The following is a 19,557-nucleotide window of genomic DNA, read 5'->3' as shown; positions in this document are numbered from 1 at the left end:
CTCGGTTAATACTAATATACCAAGAGTAAAATCAGATTAATAATGCTGTACTGGCTTAGGCTAACACTCTGTTAATATAAGAGCTGTCACACAGATATATGATAAGGATATTTGATTGTTTAATTATATATCAAACATGACAGTAAAGTTTGAATAATATGACACCAACAGACCTTTTCTCAGCAGATATGTTGACATGCAAATAATATAATTAATAATGGCTGAGTCCTATTTAGTTTGTCCAAATTCATGACTAAGCTGTGGTGTAGTACATGTTGGTTTACTGTAATATTATTATTAGTTTCACTTGTGACGTTAAAATGTCTGCTGTGAAGAAGGGGTCTATTCACCACTTGCTATAAGCCAGTATTAACTGATATGTATTGATTGGGATTTACTTAAAAATGGCAGCATGTGCAACAAAAATCCCCTAATTTTGAGTTGAAATGACTGTTAGAAATAGAAACTTTCTGTCTCACAAAGAGCAGTTAAACAGAAATTGAGGGGGGGTTTGAAAGTCTCCTAGCCAGTTTTAGGTTGTTTGCTAACGTAGCTGCCTAAGATATGCATGAAGAAAATTTAATATTTTACCTTATGATTAAATGCAGGTGTTACAAAAGGGAGTCTTCTTGTTTTTGGGGCCCAAAGAGTTCATAAAATATAATTATTCAACTTCAACTGAGGTCTGTTTTTGTATGATAAAGCTACTTTTAGTCAAGCTCAATTTTAGCTTTAATTTCCTAAACTGCAATGTAACTTTTTATTCTTCTGTTGTTATCTGTCTTTACTCTATTTTAGCTTAATTTAATTTCTAAACTTTTAAAATCGTATTTAGAGTATCTTGTATTTAAATGATGAAGATAAATAAACTTAAGAACTATGAAACGGTGCGTCTATCAACTAAAATCTTGTGCCTGGTTAAAATGTGCAGTAGGTACAACACGTAACTAAAAATAACAACATAAGATTAAACATAAAAAATGGATAAAAATAAGTTTAAAAAAGTGGGAAATTATGCCAGAGCTCCTGACATGTACGCACAACGCTGATGAATTATACTTTATATAACAAAATAAGACTCTGTGCTTGCAATGAATGTGAGGCCCAATGTCCAATAATAAAATAAAACTTTACACAAAACACATAAAATGTACAATACCATTAATTTTGGATCTTTAAATTTAAAATCTGTGAAAATGTCTCTAACAGACAGCGTATATTGCTTTTAGAGCACCTCGTATTTATTACTTCAGCTTAATTTTATTTACAATTTAAAACTTCTAATCATGTTTTAAATATCTGTTTATTTCACCATGTGTTGCTTTTATATTCTGTCTTGATGTATTTTATGTTTTATGTATAAAGCACTTTGAGGTTCATTGTTTTGAGTTTGACTATATTAATCAGCACAGAAAAAATAATAATAAATAATAAATTTTAAAAATACCAGCGTAACCTTTTTCAGAGCCATAAATCAGTGTTAATAAATCAGAACCACTAATAACTGATCCTCTGTTTAATCCATCTCAATACAGGATCTATTGGTGATTTATAAGTGCCAACAAATCAGCCTGTGTGTGTGTGTGTGCATGTTGGTTGGCTTGTGTGTGTGTGTGTGTGTGTGTGTGTGTTTGTGTGTGTGTGTGTGTGTGTGTGTGTGTGTGTATTCCTGAACAGAGGAAAGGATGACGATACTGTCGTTATAAATAGCTTATACTGTGTATGCACACACACACACACAAGCGCACACAGGGTATTTCAAAGTCCCTGCATGCCACATAGCTGGGTAATCCCGTGGCTGTCTCAGCCTGTTTGACCTGTTGTACGGAGAAACTACACACACACACACACACACTGAAACCACGCTACGACAGATGCTACGACGCTCAGATTTGATCCGTCTGCTTTAGATGTCAGACCTGTGGATTTTAAGGAAATAGCAGGTTTGATTCCCAGATAAGGATTAAGTCTGGTCTTACAGCGGACTACGGACATTACTCAAATCAATGGGACCCTTAAACAGGCAACGTGTACCAGGAGATACATACATAGATACATGCTTTATACCTTAATAGGGGCAATGTATCCTGGTGGAGATACAACTCATAAAATCCAAAATATACAAAATATTTTTAAAATTATTTGTGGAAATGTTTAACTTTGGTGCAAATGAGATAACAAGTAACATCATTTTCCACTTCTGCCTGTTTAAGGGTTAAATTTTGTTGTAATCGAGGATTAAATCCAGCCTGCAACTGTTTTCTGATTAAATCAAAATGATGCTCTCTTCATTTAAATAAATAAACAAACAAGAAAAATAATTTTATCTCCCACAATCACCACTTTCTGACTGATTAAAAAAAAATCACTTAGATATATTTCACAGGAGATTAATTGGCGCAGAAACCACTCTGAATTGATTGACAGACACTAAATGAAGCGACTATTTTCGTAACCTGTTCATTGTTTTAATATCAGGGTGAGTTTGTGATTTGTGCTGCAAGTGTTCCTTAAAAAAAGGTAGAAAATTGTTTGGAAGGTGTTTGTGAAATGAAATGGTGAAGATGAAGAAAACATGTCAGATTATATAACAAAATAAGACTATGTTCTTGCTTAAATAGGAACCAAATGTCATATTACAAGATAAAAATTATACCTTTAACTTTTGATCTTTATGTTTAAAATCTGTAAAAAAAAATATATCTCGAACGGGCAGCAGATATTGGTTTTAGAGTATCTTATATTCATTATAATATACATCCTAACCTTCTCTGTTGTTTCAGTGGAGTAGAAACACAAAAAAAGAGCCGGGATTAATACCTAAACCAGCTCTGAAAGGCTCAGAGTTAAATTTACCCGCTGAGTTAGGACACAGAAATGATACGACTCAGGTGTCTCGTTAATTGGACAGACTTTTCTTCCATCAGGTCCGACATTTAGGGTCGAGGGTGGGAACATAAATCCAGAACTGATCCAAACTTTTTATTTTGTTCTGCTTTTTTTTTTAACTCCCCCGCCCTAACTTGAGAAACTCCATGTGTTTTACTACCCATAATCCCTTGAGTTTTGGGAACATTTCCTGTGCTCAATTGGGATTATGTATTACCTTCCAAGTACAGTCAGCGTTGGATTTGTCTACAACACTTGAAGGCAACACTCCAGCGTTTTGACGTATTCCTGCAAACACGCGTTAATGTGGATGCAGCCTTAAACAAACTGAATCAGTTCAGGACTCATCAGAGTTCACACTCAGGACACAGCGTTGCTCCAGGGGTATTATTGTGTAAAAGAGTTGAATGTGTGCTCATGGTAGGACTAGTGGTAACTTAAATACGACTATGAATCATTTTTAAGGTGGACATTTGTGAAGTTACAGCATGCAAGTCTACAGTCGAGGCTCGTCTACTGCAGCATTTTGGGGTAATGGGTCCCATTTATCATATATATCAGGAAGTGTGTGAACATTTGAACTAGGGCTGGACGATATGGAGACAATCAAATTCAGAAGTATCTTTAAAAAATAGTTTTTAAAGCAGCATCAGGTTTGTTAAAGTGTACATTTTGTGGGTTTTTTTGGTTTTAAATGTGTTAAAAGCCGTAGTGTTGCATTGCTAAAAGTGGATTATATTTATTCTACATTTTAGTTCACGTTTATTTTCATGTATATAATCAGATTTTCCTGTTAAAGTACTGGTTACACCAATTGACACTGGGTTGCATCACATCATTGACCCATATATCACAAAGTATGTGAAGATTTACACCAAACTCCTCCAAAAAATCCTGGAGGAAAGCGACTCCTAGTAGGAAAAAGTAATCAAATATCAGCTTTGCCTTTATCGTCTCCTCTTACCTTGCAGGTCTTGTGGTCGAACCAGACGAGGGCATGATTCCTGGACAGGACCTTGCAGTCGAAGGTGGCATTGTTCTGGGCAGGCCGACAGCGAGCCACCGACCTGCCGATCTTGACCGGCTCATCCAGGTACACATGCCGCTCCTGGAATGGATGCGAGTTGGGTCGGCAGGCGAACACAGCCAACGCTGAAGGCATTGATTTTGGCTTGAGAGTGTTACTCCAACCAGACACGAGGGACAAGTCTTCTTGATCCAGAGTGGCAGGCTTATGTTTCAATCCTCCCAAAAAAAATTATAATCTACAATATCTAATGCCTGTGTGTAGGCAGGCAGGGTTGTTATTAGTCTTCCAAAAGCTTCTAGGCACTAACTAATAAACATTGTCCACTGCACCACTTTCTTTCCCACTTTTCGATTCAACAAGACTTTCCTGTGTTTGGAAAAAAATGAAAATAAAAAACAAACTGACAGGTGTAAAAAAAAAGACAAGACATTCCCCTTCGCTTGCTTGTCCACCAAAAAAACTACATAACGACACTTATATCTGACAGCAGGCACTATGTACAGACCAAGGTGCCGTGTGTCAAGACATACATGACTGAGTATAGCTGGGACAGTCTGGCAAACAGCCCCCCACGTCCATCAAACTACTCCAGCTCTGTGGAGCAAAAAAAAGGGAAAGGGGGAGCTCAATCAGCCACCAGACTTATATATCTTTAGCCCCCTTACCACCACCTCTACCACCAATAATCTCCTAAAGATAGCAACTGGTTCACGTCAAATAATCAGTCACTACTGCTCAATTCAGATTAGTTACCAATCCAGGAAACTATCAATAATGCTGACTTATCAAAAGCAAATTGAAGCACGCTTTTCTTTGCTTCTTTGCAGTGTTTAATAGTCTTGTCTTGCCTTGCAGTCAATCCTGCACAGACACACATTTGGTGTTTCTTAATAACATGTCACCTGTAATTAACATAGTCATCATTTCATATAGCCATAATAATAATCTGAGTGACCTTGTTGCCCCCCTGATACATGGGGGGAAACCTTCTGCTTTAGCTACCTGACGTTTCACCACCACTCCCCTCTGCAGAGAGAGAAGAACACCTATAAGACCTAAAAGAGAAACACCCCTGAGTTACAACACATGCATGGTCAAATACACTAAATCTCCTCCTATCTCCTCTCTTCACTTTGTCTATGTTAACTACTTAATACAGAGGCTTCACACTCAAAAAAACACTCAGCCGGGATGAACTGTGAGGCAGGGATTAGCAGGTTCTTCTTGTGCAACTAAAATGCTAATTGGCTAGCTCGTTAGCTCGCTAAGCTAAGCGCTAACCAGCCTGGCCAACGCTTTCTGGCGCTGTACCAAAGCTAAGCTAAAGCTAAAGCTAAGCTAGGCTAGGCTAGTGAGTGCTCACAAACTTATCACCCAGGTCTTTAAATGTTTTCTCAGTTCGCTTATCGAGTGGGAACAAAATGCCATACCTGTCTCCTTGGAGATAATAAAAAGCAGTAAAGCAAAATCCTCTTTTTGTGTGTATGTTTCTTTACAACGGAGCCCTACTACTAGCAGCGGACGTTAGCATTGAAGACGCTGCTTTCACTGACTTAGCCTTAGCCTTAGCATTAGCAGCTAGGCTAGCCGGGCTAACTTGACAGTCAGAGTCAGTATCAAGGGGAGTTTCTTTGGGCTGCTGCGGGGTTCCTCACGCATCACATCAGTCCGTTTATCTTCCAGGAGATAAAAGAAAAGAAATAAAAAACAATCCTCGGTACAGGCTCACGTTGTTGTTGTTGTCTATATCACAGTCCTGGTTGTGGGGAGGGGTTTGGAGTTATAGCCGTCGCCTTTCAGCAGTTTTCTGGGAGGAATCTAGAAGAAGTTGTCCTCCTCCGCAAGTCCTGGCCGCCATACTGTAACTAGAGAGCAGTCAGAGCAGTCAGAGCACATAGAGAGGGAGGGAGAGAGAGAGGAGGGAGAGAGGGAGGGGGGAGGGAGGGGTTCACTGCCAGAGTCACATCCACTCACCGCTGATCTCATTACATCTGACTAACAATACACTGTTATATTTTAGGTCTAACATGTATGCAGTAAATAGTTTTTAGTCACATGCAACATAAGGCAACCCGATAATATACTTATAACATGCGTAAATAATATAGTCAATAAAGTTTAAAAAAAAATGTACATATGATTTAATATATTGTCCTAAAAAAACATCTTATAAACTTTGTCATAATAATATTGAATCAATGTTCAATCACAAATGTGCTTAATCTAGTAATAACTGCAAGGTTAATTACTTAAAGTTGGTTGAAATTATTATGTATATATGTATGCAATAAATAGTTTTTTAGTCACATGCAATATAAGGCAAACAGATAATACACTTATAACATGCGTAAATAATATAGTCAAACAAGTTAAAAAAAATAATTACATATGATTGAATACATGTGTTGATATTGTCTGCAGCTACTAATCAACAATATACATCATCTCTCCCCTCCCAAAAAAAACAAAAACAAAATAAAATAAAAAACACCTTATAAACTTTGTCATAATAATAATGACTCAATATTCAATCAGAAATTTGCTTAATCTAGTAGTAACTGCAAGGGTAATCATTTAAAGTTGGTTGAAATTAGTATTATATATGCAATAAATATTTTTTTAATCAAGTAAAGTGCAACATAAGGCAACCCGATAATATACTTATAACATGTGTAAATAATATAGTCAATAGAGTAAAACATGTACATATGATTTAATATATATTTTTTGCAGCCACTAATCAACAATAAACATCATCACTCCCCTCCAAAAGAAAAAAACAAAAAACATCTTATAAACTTTGACATAATAATATTTAAAGTTTAAAAAAAAAGTACATATGATTGAATACATGCGTTGATATTGTCTGCAGCTACTGATCAACTAAATACATTTTTTTTTAAACATCTTATAAACTTTGTCATAATAATATTGAATCAATATTCAGTCAGACATGTGCTTAATCTATTAATCTAGTAGTAAGTGCAAGGGTAATTACTTAAAGTTGGTTAAAATGAGTATTATGTATGCAATAAATAGTTTTCTTAGTCAAGTGAAGTGGAGGCTACACATGCAACATAAGGCAACCAAATTATATACTTATAACATGCATAAATAATATAGTCAACAGATTAAAAAAGGTACATATGATTGAATACATGTGTTGATATTGTCTGCAGTCACTAATCAACAATATACATCATCACTCCCCTCCAAAAAAACAAAAAATAAGTCTTATAAGCTTTGTCATAATAATATTGAATCAATATTCAATCAGAAATGTGCCTAATCTATTAATAAATGCAAGGGTAATTACTTAAAGTTGGTTGAAATGAGTATTATGTGTGCAATAAATAGTTTTTTATGGTCTAATCACCAATATATATCATTACTCCCCTCATAAAAAAACAAACAAAAACATTTCTTATCATCTTATACATTTTGTCATAATAATATTGAATCAATATTCATTATGCATCATCTGCATCTTATGCACTTGTTGTGTTTTATTATTGTATTGTGTTGTAATGTTTATTATGTCCTTGTTTTAATCTTTGTATATTTATAACAAGTGACTTTACTGGTCACTACATCTTCTTCTGCTTCTTCCTGTAAAGCACTTTGTGACCCATGTCTGTGAAAAGCGCTATATAAATAAATGTTCTTCTTCTACTTCTTTAATCTATAAATACGTTCTAGGACAATTACTTAAAGTTGGTTGGAATGAGTATTAATATATGCAATCTTTTTTATTTTTTTTAATGGACAATGACACTGATACTGTGCTTACAAATTATACATATTTAACATATTTATTTTAGTTTAAAGATCCCCTTAAGACATGATTTAAACAAGGCTGGATTAATACTGCCAGAGGCCCCTTGGCACTGCTGAAGCTCATCGTCCCCACCACCACCCCACGAGTAATTTATGTTCCTTTTTGTTTTTACTTTCCTTTGGCAGTCGTGCTGGGCTTTTTACCTACTGCTGGCACTGTCCTTTTTCAGCTAGTTGATTATTTTTCTCACACACTCGTTGATACAACCTAAGCACGGTGCATTTTTCTCCCATCATTGAGGGCATTCTACTGAAAGGCCCTTGGGCATTTGACCCAGATTGCCCGTATGGCAGATCTGATGTAATAATAATAATAATAGCTTTATTTGTATAGAACCTCTCATACAATAAATGCAGCTCAAAGTTCTTTCCAACAAAAAGAAATTACATACACCAATTACTTACATTACATTACTACATCATAAAGCAATGTTAAGAAAAAAGAACAGAAAAGAAAGAGTAAAGAAACAAAAACATTAATGTAATATAATATGGAATATGAGAATAAAAATAACAATAAAATAGTACATAGTAAAAGTAGCGAAAAATAGAATAAAAATAATATATAAAACTGAATAAAATACAACTATTAAAAGAGGTGCAGTAGTGAACTGACTCTCCTTATATCTATCGGTAGTTTGTTCCATAGTTTGGGGCGTAAATCCCTGATTTTCTTTCTGCTTCTTCTTTTCTGCTTCTTTCTTCTTCTTTCTCCAATAAACAAGGTCTAATGTGTATGCAATAAATTAATGTTTTCTTAATGTTGACACTGAGACTGTGCTTACAAATTATACATATTTTACATGTTTATTTTAGTTTAAAGATCCCCTCCAGACATGATTTAAGATGTATGTAAATCATCTTTATGGGCCAAGTAGTCTATGTTTACACATACAAGGAATTTGACTCCGGTTTAGTGGCTCTCCAATACGGTTACACAAAATAACAACACAACAATATTCAGAAATAGGCTTACACAGGTGAAACCATGTGAGGAGTGCAAGGTAGCGCTGAGATTAAATGGTAAACAGCTGACATGTTAATTTATATACATATAGTAGGTGGTTATATACAGTAAAACAGACAACTTTGACTAATTGTCTTTCTAAAATCCTTAAAATAGCATCTGCTCATTTTCCCTCATTAAAAATCCATAATCACCAAAAAATATTCAAGATGTCTCCTACTTCACTGTAATGTCCATTCTCAGTGTTTGTGCTCTGATTCCTCATCAAACGTTGCATATTTGACCAGGATTGACTTCCAAAGTATTTCAAACTATGTCACAAATTCTGTTTGTAGGACCTTCCTTTAAAATTTGGATTTTCAATTAGTGCACAGAGAAACTTTCCACTTTGAGCAGATGAATGCAAAAACAGACTTCTGGTGTCAACTCTGCACGTACATCATTCTGCAAAGTGAAGCTCCAACATTCAACTGTAGGAACAAGAAGAAAAACACATTTTTTGGGTGGAGGGGATCTTTGAAAGGTGGTGTTTTGATTAGTGGGAAATATAACTGATACTGAAAAATATGCAATGGGCCTGATAATGTGACTGAAAATACATTTATTTGGGCAATAAAAAGACTCAGAGCCTAATCATTAACAACAGGGAATGGAAAACATGACTACTTTGCTTTAGATAATATACTTCTGAAATCTATTTTTAAAATATTTGGATATATTATGAATGTAAATGTGAAACTTTAATTCTTTATTAGAATATTACAGAACTTTTTATGATTATGTGATTGTAAATAATACAATTATATGATATAATATAACCAGAAACATATTCTTTCCTCTCTAAACAGAAGCTGACTGTGTTGGAGTCCCAGAGTGAAGATGACATTAGATGATAGTAAATAAGGCTTTTCTTCCTATGTGTTCATCTACTGGATATTATTTCATAATTGTTGAAATACTAACATAGGTATTATATATTATAAAAAAAGAACACTAATATTTTACATTTCCATTACAGGGTTTTATACAGGTGACTGACTGTGGCAGTAGGGTGCGGTCGGGGTCGGATGGGAGGAGATCAAATTCTGCTTAGAGGTCAAGAAACGTCTCTGCAGCGTTCCGGTGAACCGACAGCTGAGACCAAATCAATGCTGGACGAGACAGTAGAGGAGTTAAGAATGGGGGAATAAAACACCACAGGGCTTTACTGCTCCTCATTTCATTTGCTTCAGTAATTAATTATTCAACAAGAGATTAAATAAGATATTAGTGTTTGGCTTTTTGTCCATCTGAACAAACTGTTCTCAACCTTTTTTTTGCCTTTCAGGCTGCACATAAAGACAGGCCCAGGTTACGAAATCTTGTGGCCTGAAGCTTTTACAATCTGAGGTTCCTGTTTGGTCATGTTATAACAAATAAAAAAATAACTGTGAGTGTGCCACTGCAGATTGAAGGTGATAAAGTAAGGCTTATGTTTTTATAACATATTATAATCTTTATTAGACCACACAGAGACAAGTTGGAGAGTATCTGACAATCAGAAGCAGGATACTGGACTGTTTAGGAAAGGAAAAGGAAATGCCGTGACAGTTTATTCTATATGTCCACCAAGCTCCACCGTGCACAAAAACAAGACTCTCTGAGGTGTCACAACCACCCACATCTGCCACTCTAAATCAAACAACTGAGCACACCAGAAGCACCGAAGTCCTGAAGAGAAAGTGCACTATATCTTAAGTGGTGCACAGGTAAATGAAAGAGAAATTCTGCTCCACAATTCATTAATATGTGACATTATTTTGTATAGAAATTAACAATAAAGATTGTTAAATGCATAAACAGGAAAATAATGACAGCTGCAAGCAGAACAGACATTAAATTAGTCACAAAAGGATCAAAAATTCACCAAAAATCATGATGTTGTCAACTATAACTTTATTTTTCATTCATTTTGATCATGAAATACAAACAAAATCATGTGCTCTGTCTGCCAAATGAATGCAATTTCACCTATATATGCTAAATATTGCACTATATATATGAAGGACAACATCAACAGTAACCTACACAGCAGAATTGTTGGTGGTATGAGCTCAAATTTTGATCAAATTAGAACATTTATTCACATTACTCTTCCAAGTCTCAAGAAACTGACCAGATATTGTTGTGAAATTGAAACTAAAGCCCAGTTAACAATCTCAGGAATTCAGGGGAGTAAATTTGACCTGATGAACTACTGAAATACAGTAATCTATTGAGCTATGATTGATTTATTGATGTTGCATACCTCAGTTCTAATTTCACATGTTAGAACATTTAGAAACCTTCATTTGTTCCACTGTCTTGCTATACACTATATATATATTTCTTGTATCTCTACTAATATTGAATTATTGTTGACAATGATTGTTGGCGTCACTGATGTAGGAACGTTTTAGCTCGAGTCCATTTAACACTCGATGTATTATTATTAAAACTGACATGTTTCTAAAGTTGTATATAGTCGTCCTGCTGAAGGTCTTGGCTGGTTTGAAAGGCCTGAGGGTTGATGCAGGATTCACTTTGGGATCAGGCTGATTATCAGTCTGTACCAAATATACCAGAGTGAAGGGCGAGACAAGGACTGAGGGACTAACGCAGGCTGTCAAGATCAAATAGAGCTGCGAACTACAACAGACCGTTACATCCTCAGACTGTTGTTTGATTCGCTTTCTGTCAGAATAAAAAAGTCTTGCAGTTTTATCGTTGTCTGTTCCAGGTTCAGGTTGTGGTTGGTAGTCGTCATCATCATAGGCTAGATCCTGGTCCTCGTCCCTGCAGCCCTGCCCAGCCCTCCTGCAGAGCAATGTGAGCAGGAGACCAGCTGTCACTGTGCTAACAGTCGGACTATTTCAGATTTAACAGCATCTTACTTTGTTTAGCTTCTTATCCCAGTTTGACATTATGGTGTCCAGTTGTACAGCATTGACTTAAATACTGTGGATTGTGTTCAACTATTCTGTTCTCTGACCTCACTCGTGTGAAGCACTTTGAAATATTGTTTTAGAGTGCATTATCATTATTATTATTATTTTTTTTTTATTCAGCACTGAGGATATTATTTAATGATGCAATAGGAAGTTCTGCTATGCTTAATATTGAATTTTATTTTTATTTGACTATTTGGCAGCAGGTTTTTAGCTTATAACAAAGTGAGTCAATTTTAATGTGATATAATCTAAATATTTGGCACAGCTATTCAGCTACTATATGGACCATGAAGTGAGATGTTTTCAGATTTAACAATTGATTTACAGTTGAATTTTCTGTTAATTTGTCTATCTACATAATTAGTTATATGTATTGATGTATACATATTGATTTCTGGCATATTATATAAATAATATATAAATATAATTTCTCTCATAAGACCAGGGTATAAGAACCAATGACATGTGTATAATGCAATTTGCAAATGCAATGAATTTGTGTAGTAACAGTCAATATAATACCATACTATTAGTTTTAGATTTGCTTGCACACTCAGACAACATAAGCTTTTTTCTATCTTTTCATGATAATGTGGATTTGCGTCACAAGTAGTGCCAACAGGGGGTTCAAACAAGTTTGTACTAGTCCCTCTGTAAGCACCCCCACTCTATTTTATCAATCTGCTTGCTAGGTGTTGGAGCTATTAAAGGATTTAGATAAAGCTGATTTACTGCCATGCTCCTGATTCATAGTCAGGCTGCAATTAACGAAGTAATTCATGCAATGATGTGAGTTATACTCCGAGTTGGGGATCTGAAGGGGAACAACGCTGATGCAGCAGAATACACTGACGTTGCTGGCAGGAGCAGGTGCCAGTATTGAATATCTTTAAATATGACAGTTATTTAAGCTCAAACAGTCAGCGAGGAAACACAAAGATACTTTACAATAAATATTATAATATACATTTCAAAATTTGCACGTCATGTCTTCTTTTAATAAAGTGACCGAGGCTGAAACAAGTAACAAGCCTGTTTTGACAGTGTAAAGATATAGAAACAATAGATATTTATGTTAAAATCTTCAAGGGAGTAAAAGTAAAAAGTCGACAGAAAAATGAATACTCAAGTTAAGTACAGATTCCTGGAAAATCTACTTTAGTACAGTAACAAAGTACGAATACTTCCCACCTCTGGTAACAGACATTTGGCTCCCTATACCTACAGGAACTTATCACACTACAAACCTCCATCCAAACCCTCAGACCTGCCAGCAGCTTGCTTCTCTAGGCCCCAAATACCAAGCTTCACACCATGGGACTGGTTGAGCCTTATGCTCTGCTGTACCACGCTTGTTGAACAGGCTTCCTAACCATGTGAGAGCAGCACAGACCCTAGACTCTTTTAAAGAAGACCTAAAAACCTTTCTATTTAGGAGGCTTTTAACATCAGCCTGTTTAATGTGCAGTGCACTTTTTGCACATGAAGTACTTTAATATTATTACTTATTACATCTATCTATCTATCTATCTATCTATCTATCTATCTATCTATCTATCTATCTATCTATCTATCTATCTATCTATCTATCTATCTATCTATCTATCTATCTATCTATCTATCTATCTATCTATCTATCTATCTGTCTATCTATCTATCAATCTATCTATCCTTGTGATAGTAGTATAATAGTAATACTACTACTACTACTACTACTACTACTACTTCTACAACAAATAATAATAATAATAATTTTAATAAAAATAATGTACTATTTATATATTATATATGTATATTATTTTTTAAATAGTTTTGTATTCAAAAAAGTTTGTCTTGGTATATCATAATTTCCACTTTAAGAGGTAAAACTTTAGACTTTAGTGAACTTTAGACTTTAATGTCTCATAATCTACCATTAATACCATAAAATACAATTAACATTTTTATTTTTGTCATTCCTAAGTTTACTTTTCTTTTTTCTTCTTTTCTTTTTCTAAGCATTAATGAACCTCCATAAATTGAACATCAGTACACCTCAGTGCCTGGGGGGGAGCCTTACGTGATGACGTGTACCTTTCATCACTACGCACTCTACGTACGCTCTTGCCGTTGCCCCCTATGCTAAGTGCTAGCTGAGTGGCTACTCCCCGAACCGCTACTCGCCTCTTGTTGTTGCTCCCTGAGGAGAGAGAGAGGGGGGAAACCTTACAGAAACACCGCTAAACTCAAACAGAAAACCTTGTTAACATTCCCCCAAAGCGTCGGGCCGTCGACATGGCTCTACAAGGCCCGGAGGAGCTGGGGGAGCAGGTGGAGGAGCCGGAGGAGCTGGAGGACGCTAGTAGCATCTCTCCGGCCGAGGAGATAACGCTGCCCGCCGGGCCCGGAGGAGACGAGGAGCCGCCGGAGGAGGAGGCTCTGCTGCTGCCCTGGGACCGCTTCTCCGCCTGGCTGCATTGCATCTGTGTGGTGGGCTTCGACCTGGAGCTGGGGCAGGCGGTGGAGGTGAGGGGAAGGGGGAGGAAGCTTGGATCATGTGAAACTCTTAAAAAAATGTCTAAGTTAGCAATTATTTAGGGTCAGGCTATTTCCTGGAATCCTGCACATAAATATCTCCACAAAGCTCCTTCATTTGTTATATTTGGGGTTAACAGTGTTGGCATTTTTTTACACACACATGCTACCCAATGCAGCAGGTTATTATATACACTGCAGGATTAAGAGTTCATTAATTTAGCCGGTAGTGTTTATCTTATCCAGGGTGAAGTGTTGTTACCAGAAACAACACTGCAACTAATTCAGGCTTTAAACTTGGAGAGATGAGCAAGGCACTTTTAAATTACAGGTTTTGAATCCTACTATAATAACCCAGACTTAAAGAAGAGAAAACACCTGTTGTCTTTAGAGGAGTTTGTGATACAAAAACATGTCTAAGTTAGCAGTAATTTAAGGCTCAGGCTATTTCCTGGTATCCTGCACACAAACATCTCCATGAAGCAGCTTAATTAGGTTGTATTTTGGGGCTAACAGTGGTGGCATTTTTTACACACATATGCTACTAAATGTAGTATTTACACAGCAGGGTTACGAGTTCTTTAACTTAGCCTGTAGTTCTTATCTTATCCAAGGTGAAGTGTTAGTGTGGTGTCTTTTTCATGGAGTTAGCCTGATCCCAGCAGCCACAACATCATACTCATTTAGTCTTTAACATGAAGGTATTTTATCTGTTGTTACCTGAAACAACACATGCAACTAATTCAGGCTTTAAACTTGGAGAGTGGAGCAAGGCACTTTTAAATGACAGGTTTTGAATCTTACTTTAATAATCCAGACTGAAATAAAGAAAAACACCTGTTGTCCTTAGAGGAGTTTGTGATACAGACATCAGAAAAAGCACTTTGAGCACTTTGAGACTGTGTTAACAAGTTGAATACAAGTTTTAATAGCTGTTATTTAATATCTTCATGTGTGAATAAGGTTTTATAAAACAAGCTGAGTTCAGATTCCTGCTGGTCTCTCTTTCACTTTCGGAATTAACTGAATAATATATATAGAAACTGAAGTCATATGACGCTGTAGGGAGTGTTAACTTGACTTCAGTTTGTTTTAAGGAAGTTAATTTGTTATTTTTGATTCACTGAAGTTTCTGTAGTTCATCATTCTCATGCCAGTAATGTCAGGATATAGCCAAAATGTAGAGAAACACCAGTTTTTAATTTGTTATTGGTATTTTTTAGACATGCTTTGATACTAGTTCTGATCTGACCTGACCTCTGGTACAAATATTTATCTATTTATTTAGTTTATTTGTTACAGACAATGCAAATTAACATAGTATAACTTCAGCGTGTTGCAAATGAGCTGCAGTAACTTATGTTCTGCATTTAGAGATTATACTGTAGTTATTGTTTGTTCCCATCTCCTGTCCCTAGTTAGGCTTTTAAAAGACAGATATCAATATTACATATAAAACCAATAATGATAACAAAGGAAATAAAAAAGGAAATATTTAAACCATCTTATGTATGATTACTACACATAGTCTTTTTCTTTTTTTTTCAACACCCTTTAAATAGCGTTTTTCTACAAATTGTGTTACGTAAGAGGTTCTCAAATTTTAAAATGTCTAGTCACTAGCAGTACAGTCACATTTTGATTTAAGTCAGATAGTATCATTGAAGAATAATTTTATTTGACTTCATGTAATTGACAGTTTTCTACATGTGATGTTACAGACACATCATAGTTAGTTACAGATACTCTATAAATGTATTTAATATTAAAAATGTATGAGTCACTTAAAATCACTTTACATCCTTATTAAAACTAACTACGATGAGAAATTAGTTTTGGCAAAATTCTGTGAAGATTTTTAACAAACCATGTCATGAAATTTAAATATTTTGTCTATTTTAAGATTCACTTGATTGTAATATCCCAGAGGGGGAAATTGGTTTGTAGTGTTTGCACAAAAGTTGACAAACACTACACAAAAACATACACACGAAAACATAATCCACACATGGCATTCATCCTACTTAGAACAAACAAAACTAATTCAGTGACTGCTTAAAACAATAAATAATGGATCCCGGTAAAATTAGGCAAATAAAAAATGAATAAATAAGACAAATAAATGTTGTTCAAGTTGTGCAAGTTTGAAATCCTGTGATGAAAAAGAGCAGATGTTTTTGTGAAACTGAACAAAGTTTCCAGATGTGAGATGATGAAGTCCTGCTGTGTGCCGTAGTAACTCTGTCCATCTGTCCTCCAGGTTATTTATCCTCATCATTCCAAACTATCGGAGAAAGAGGTGAGTTAAACTGACCGAAATAAAAGCTGACTTCATTTTTAAGATATTTATTTATTTAGTCAGTAAAATAAAATCATATGCTAATAAGCTGTCTAGTGTGTGTCCATCTTAGCTGTGTGATCAACCTGAGATGACACATTAAAGAGGACAAAAACAAACTAAATGTTGTTATATTTTATTTTCAGAAAACAAGCATCTGCTACCTTTCCTTTCCTGACTCCAACTCAGGTGAGTTCATGTTTCAGTCCAGTGTAGTTGTCTGGTAACATCAACACATACTGAGTAGCGTCTCTATCTTGTCCACCACATGAACATCAATGAAGGTACAATGTTTATTAGAAACACATCTCAGTTTAAGGGTCAATGATGTTTTTATGTGTCCATGTGGTTTAGCCAAATTTAAAGGGGTTAAAATGTGAAAATAAACGTATGAATAACTTGCACACATTCTTTTTGTGTACACCCAGCATAACATTTCTGCTTTTAATCAATTTTGAGAGAATATATTAGAGGATTATGGCAAAAATGTCTAAGTGGTGTAACCATAAAAACTTTGTACTAAATAATTCAACTTGTTTAAAAACACTAAATTCTCAATAAAACTCCATATCAACTAGTTTGGCATGATCTTACATTATAACTTTTTATATTAAATAAAGGTAATGGAATACAATTGTTCTAAATATTACATTTAATCTGGGGAATCATGGAGATCAGGAACCATTTCAACTGTTTTTAAAAAGTAATTATTTGTATAAGTGCACTAAAATACACTGTAGGTGGATACAATATTGAATATTTATCATTATTTTGTGGTTACATCATTTGACATTTTCAGGAGCAATCAGGCTTACTGTTGGTTAAAAAAATGGTGCAAATATAATTTCAAATTAAATAAAACCAAACCTGATTCTGCTTTTAAAACTATTTTTGAAGATATTTTTGAATTGCTCATCTTGCCGACCCTTATTTGTCACTGACCCATAACACAACACAGCACCATAAACTACAGCCTACCAAACGGCCGTAAGTTGAATCAACACCTCTAAAACAGCTGTACTGAACATTATAACACTTATGAATGCCAGCTTTATTCCAAGCCTGTTTTATTGTGCTTCAAATGACCTAATTTGCACATTATGTCTTGTTCAAATACATCTGCAAACAAAAGTGCTCCTACCTGTTCTGAGTTGTCTCACTTGAAGGCAAAAAAGCCTGCCGTCAGTGAAAGGAGTGATATCCGATGAATTGTACAAAATGTGGATAACGTTGCCCACTTTGAGACAGTTTATCCTGGAAGACTTGCTGTTGCGCTCTGTTGCACATACACAAAGAAACACGGCGGAAGAAAAACGCCATAAATAGCTCGTAGTTCAGACAAGTTCAAACCCTGCTTAGTTTCGCGCCTCTGTGTATTCTACCACACAATCTTTATCACAACAGCCCCAAAGTCTGGCATGGAGAAGGGAGTTTCAGAAGCTATTTGAACATGTGATAAGCATACCGTTTGAAGCACGCTGACTGTATTAATTTTAGCTAAGAGGACATAATTAACTGGAGCACACATGTCAACAATTTCTCTCTTATTCACGATATCCACCCACGCTCTTCTTTATCATGTGTCCAATATTTTAGCTGTAATCTCTGCTGTCTAAAGATGTATTTTGGTCTTCTTTGTCTGTTCTCATAGTTCACCACTAGACTGGCCTTTAACCTTTAAAATCTCTCTCTATAAAAAAAAAATGTGTTGCTTGATGTTCCCTAACTTGAATGTTTGAGCTTCACTGTGCAGAGTTTGACACTAAAAGCTGTTTTCACATTTATCTCCTGAAGGATGAAAGGTTCTCTGTGCTCACCTTAAATCTGAGTTGAAGGTGGGAATCTATGAGGATGATTTGTGACATCCCAAAAAGTCTGGAGCCAATCTTGGTCCAGTATGAATCTTATACAAGTGTGATGTGGAAACTTAAAGCCTCCAGTGCACAAATAGAATTTACTATTAGAAAGTGCACGAAAGTGTACTCTACAGTGAAGGGGGAGACATCTTCCATCTTTTAAATTTGTGAAACAACTATTATGAATTTCTAATGAGGGAGAATGGTCATTTTAGGGGATTTTAACGAGGTAATCGAACTTTTTAAAGGAAAAAACACACCAGACACAATTTAGCAGAGCATTTGCAGAATATGTTGATTTATTGAAATGGTTTTAAAACAATATCATCACTAAACTTTTACAATATTAAACAAAGAACAATATTACGCTACATTTTTTAAGTTTACTATCCCTATGCAGAATAATATATGACACTGTTGATCAAGCTTAGCTTTCCAGCTGTAGGGCTGAATTTTTTTTTATTTTTTACAAATTTGTAATACTAAACGTTAATTCTTTGTTGTTCATGTTTCTGAAACACAACCTGGAAGTTATAGTTTCACTGCGCCTCTTTTATTGACAGTTAATTGCCTTTTAAATCATAATTGTTTTGCCCCGGAGTTACAATTAAGGACCATTTTTGAAAATCATTAACTTTGTCTGGAAAAACAAGCACAGAAAAAAAAAAAAAACAAGAACTGGTTTCAACAGCAGAGCCATTTATAGACTTGTTTAATTAGTGTAATACTAGACTAAAAGATAAGATGGCGTGTGGGATTGATTTATACACACACACAAATGCACAAACACCTCTCTGGATTGTGTGTGTGTGAAAGAGAGAGAGAGAGAGAGATAGAGAATCAGGTGTGTGTGTTGACTGTGAGTCAGCAGGCGGTGGAGCTGAAGAACCTGCTGCCCTCAGGATGATGACAGGATTAGGACAAATGCTTACAGGGCTGCTATATATACCGAAGGTGTGTGTCAGAGAGAGAGATAAATAGATAGAGAGAGAGAGAGTGAAAGAGAGAGAGAGAGAGAGATAAATAGAGAGAGAGAGACCTCTCTCTGTCTCTCTATCAATTGTTCTCTCTCTGTCTCTGTCTCCCATAATTCAGTCACATCTTTATCAGAGTTGGCATCATTGGCCTTTAACTCATTTAATCTCAGCGTTACTGTG

The 19,557-nt window shown here is 35.5% G+C and overlaps 2 protein-coding genes across 7 annotated transcripts in view; one reads left to right on the top strand and one right to left on the bottom strand.

The window, feature by feature from the left end:
• The window catches only part of slmapa (sarcolemma associated protein a), a 79,733-nt gene extending 73,968 nt beyond the window's left edge, over window positions 1-5,765 (bottom strand). For 5 of the 6 annotated variants that reach the window (XM_062442633.1, XM_062442646.1, XM_062442655.1 and 2 more), the window contains exon 1: window positions 3,854-5,765. In XM_062442633.1, the coding sequence (XP_062298617.1) occupies window positions 3,854-4,051 (198 nt within the window). In that variant the 5' untranslated portion in view covers window positions 4,052-5,765. The remainder of the gene's footprint in view (window positions 1-3,853) is intronic. The other variant, XM_062442686.1, reaches the window with a different exon arrangement.
• Window positions 5,766-13,856: 8,091 nt separating this feature from the next.
• Window positions 13,857-19,557, top strand: part of dennd6aa (DENN/MADD domain containing 6Aa) — a 23,191-nt gene continuing 17,490 nt past the window's right edge. Inside the window, 3 exon segments of the mRNA XM_062415625.1 lie at window positions 13,857-14,197; window positions 16,467-16,505; window positions 16,691-16,733. Of these exon segments, the coding sequence (XP_062271609.1) occupies window positions 13,967-14,197; window positions 16,467-16,505; window positions 16,691-16,733 (313 nt within the window). The 5' untranslated portion in view covers window positions 13,857-13,966.

The sequence above is a fragment of the Scomber scombrus genome, chromosome 3 (genome assembly GCF_963691925.1).
Source record: "Scomber scombrus chromosome 3, fScoSco1.1, whole genome shotgun sequence".
In the NCBI taxonomy this organism is placed as follows: Eukaryota; Metazoa; Chordata; class Actinopteri; order Scombriformes; family Scombridae; genus Scomber; species Scomber scombrus.
Note: the sequence above shows the minus strand (reverse complement) of the source record. Positions and strands in the feature narration are given on the sequence as shown.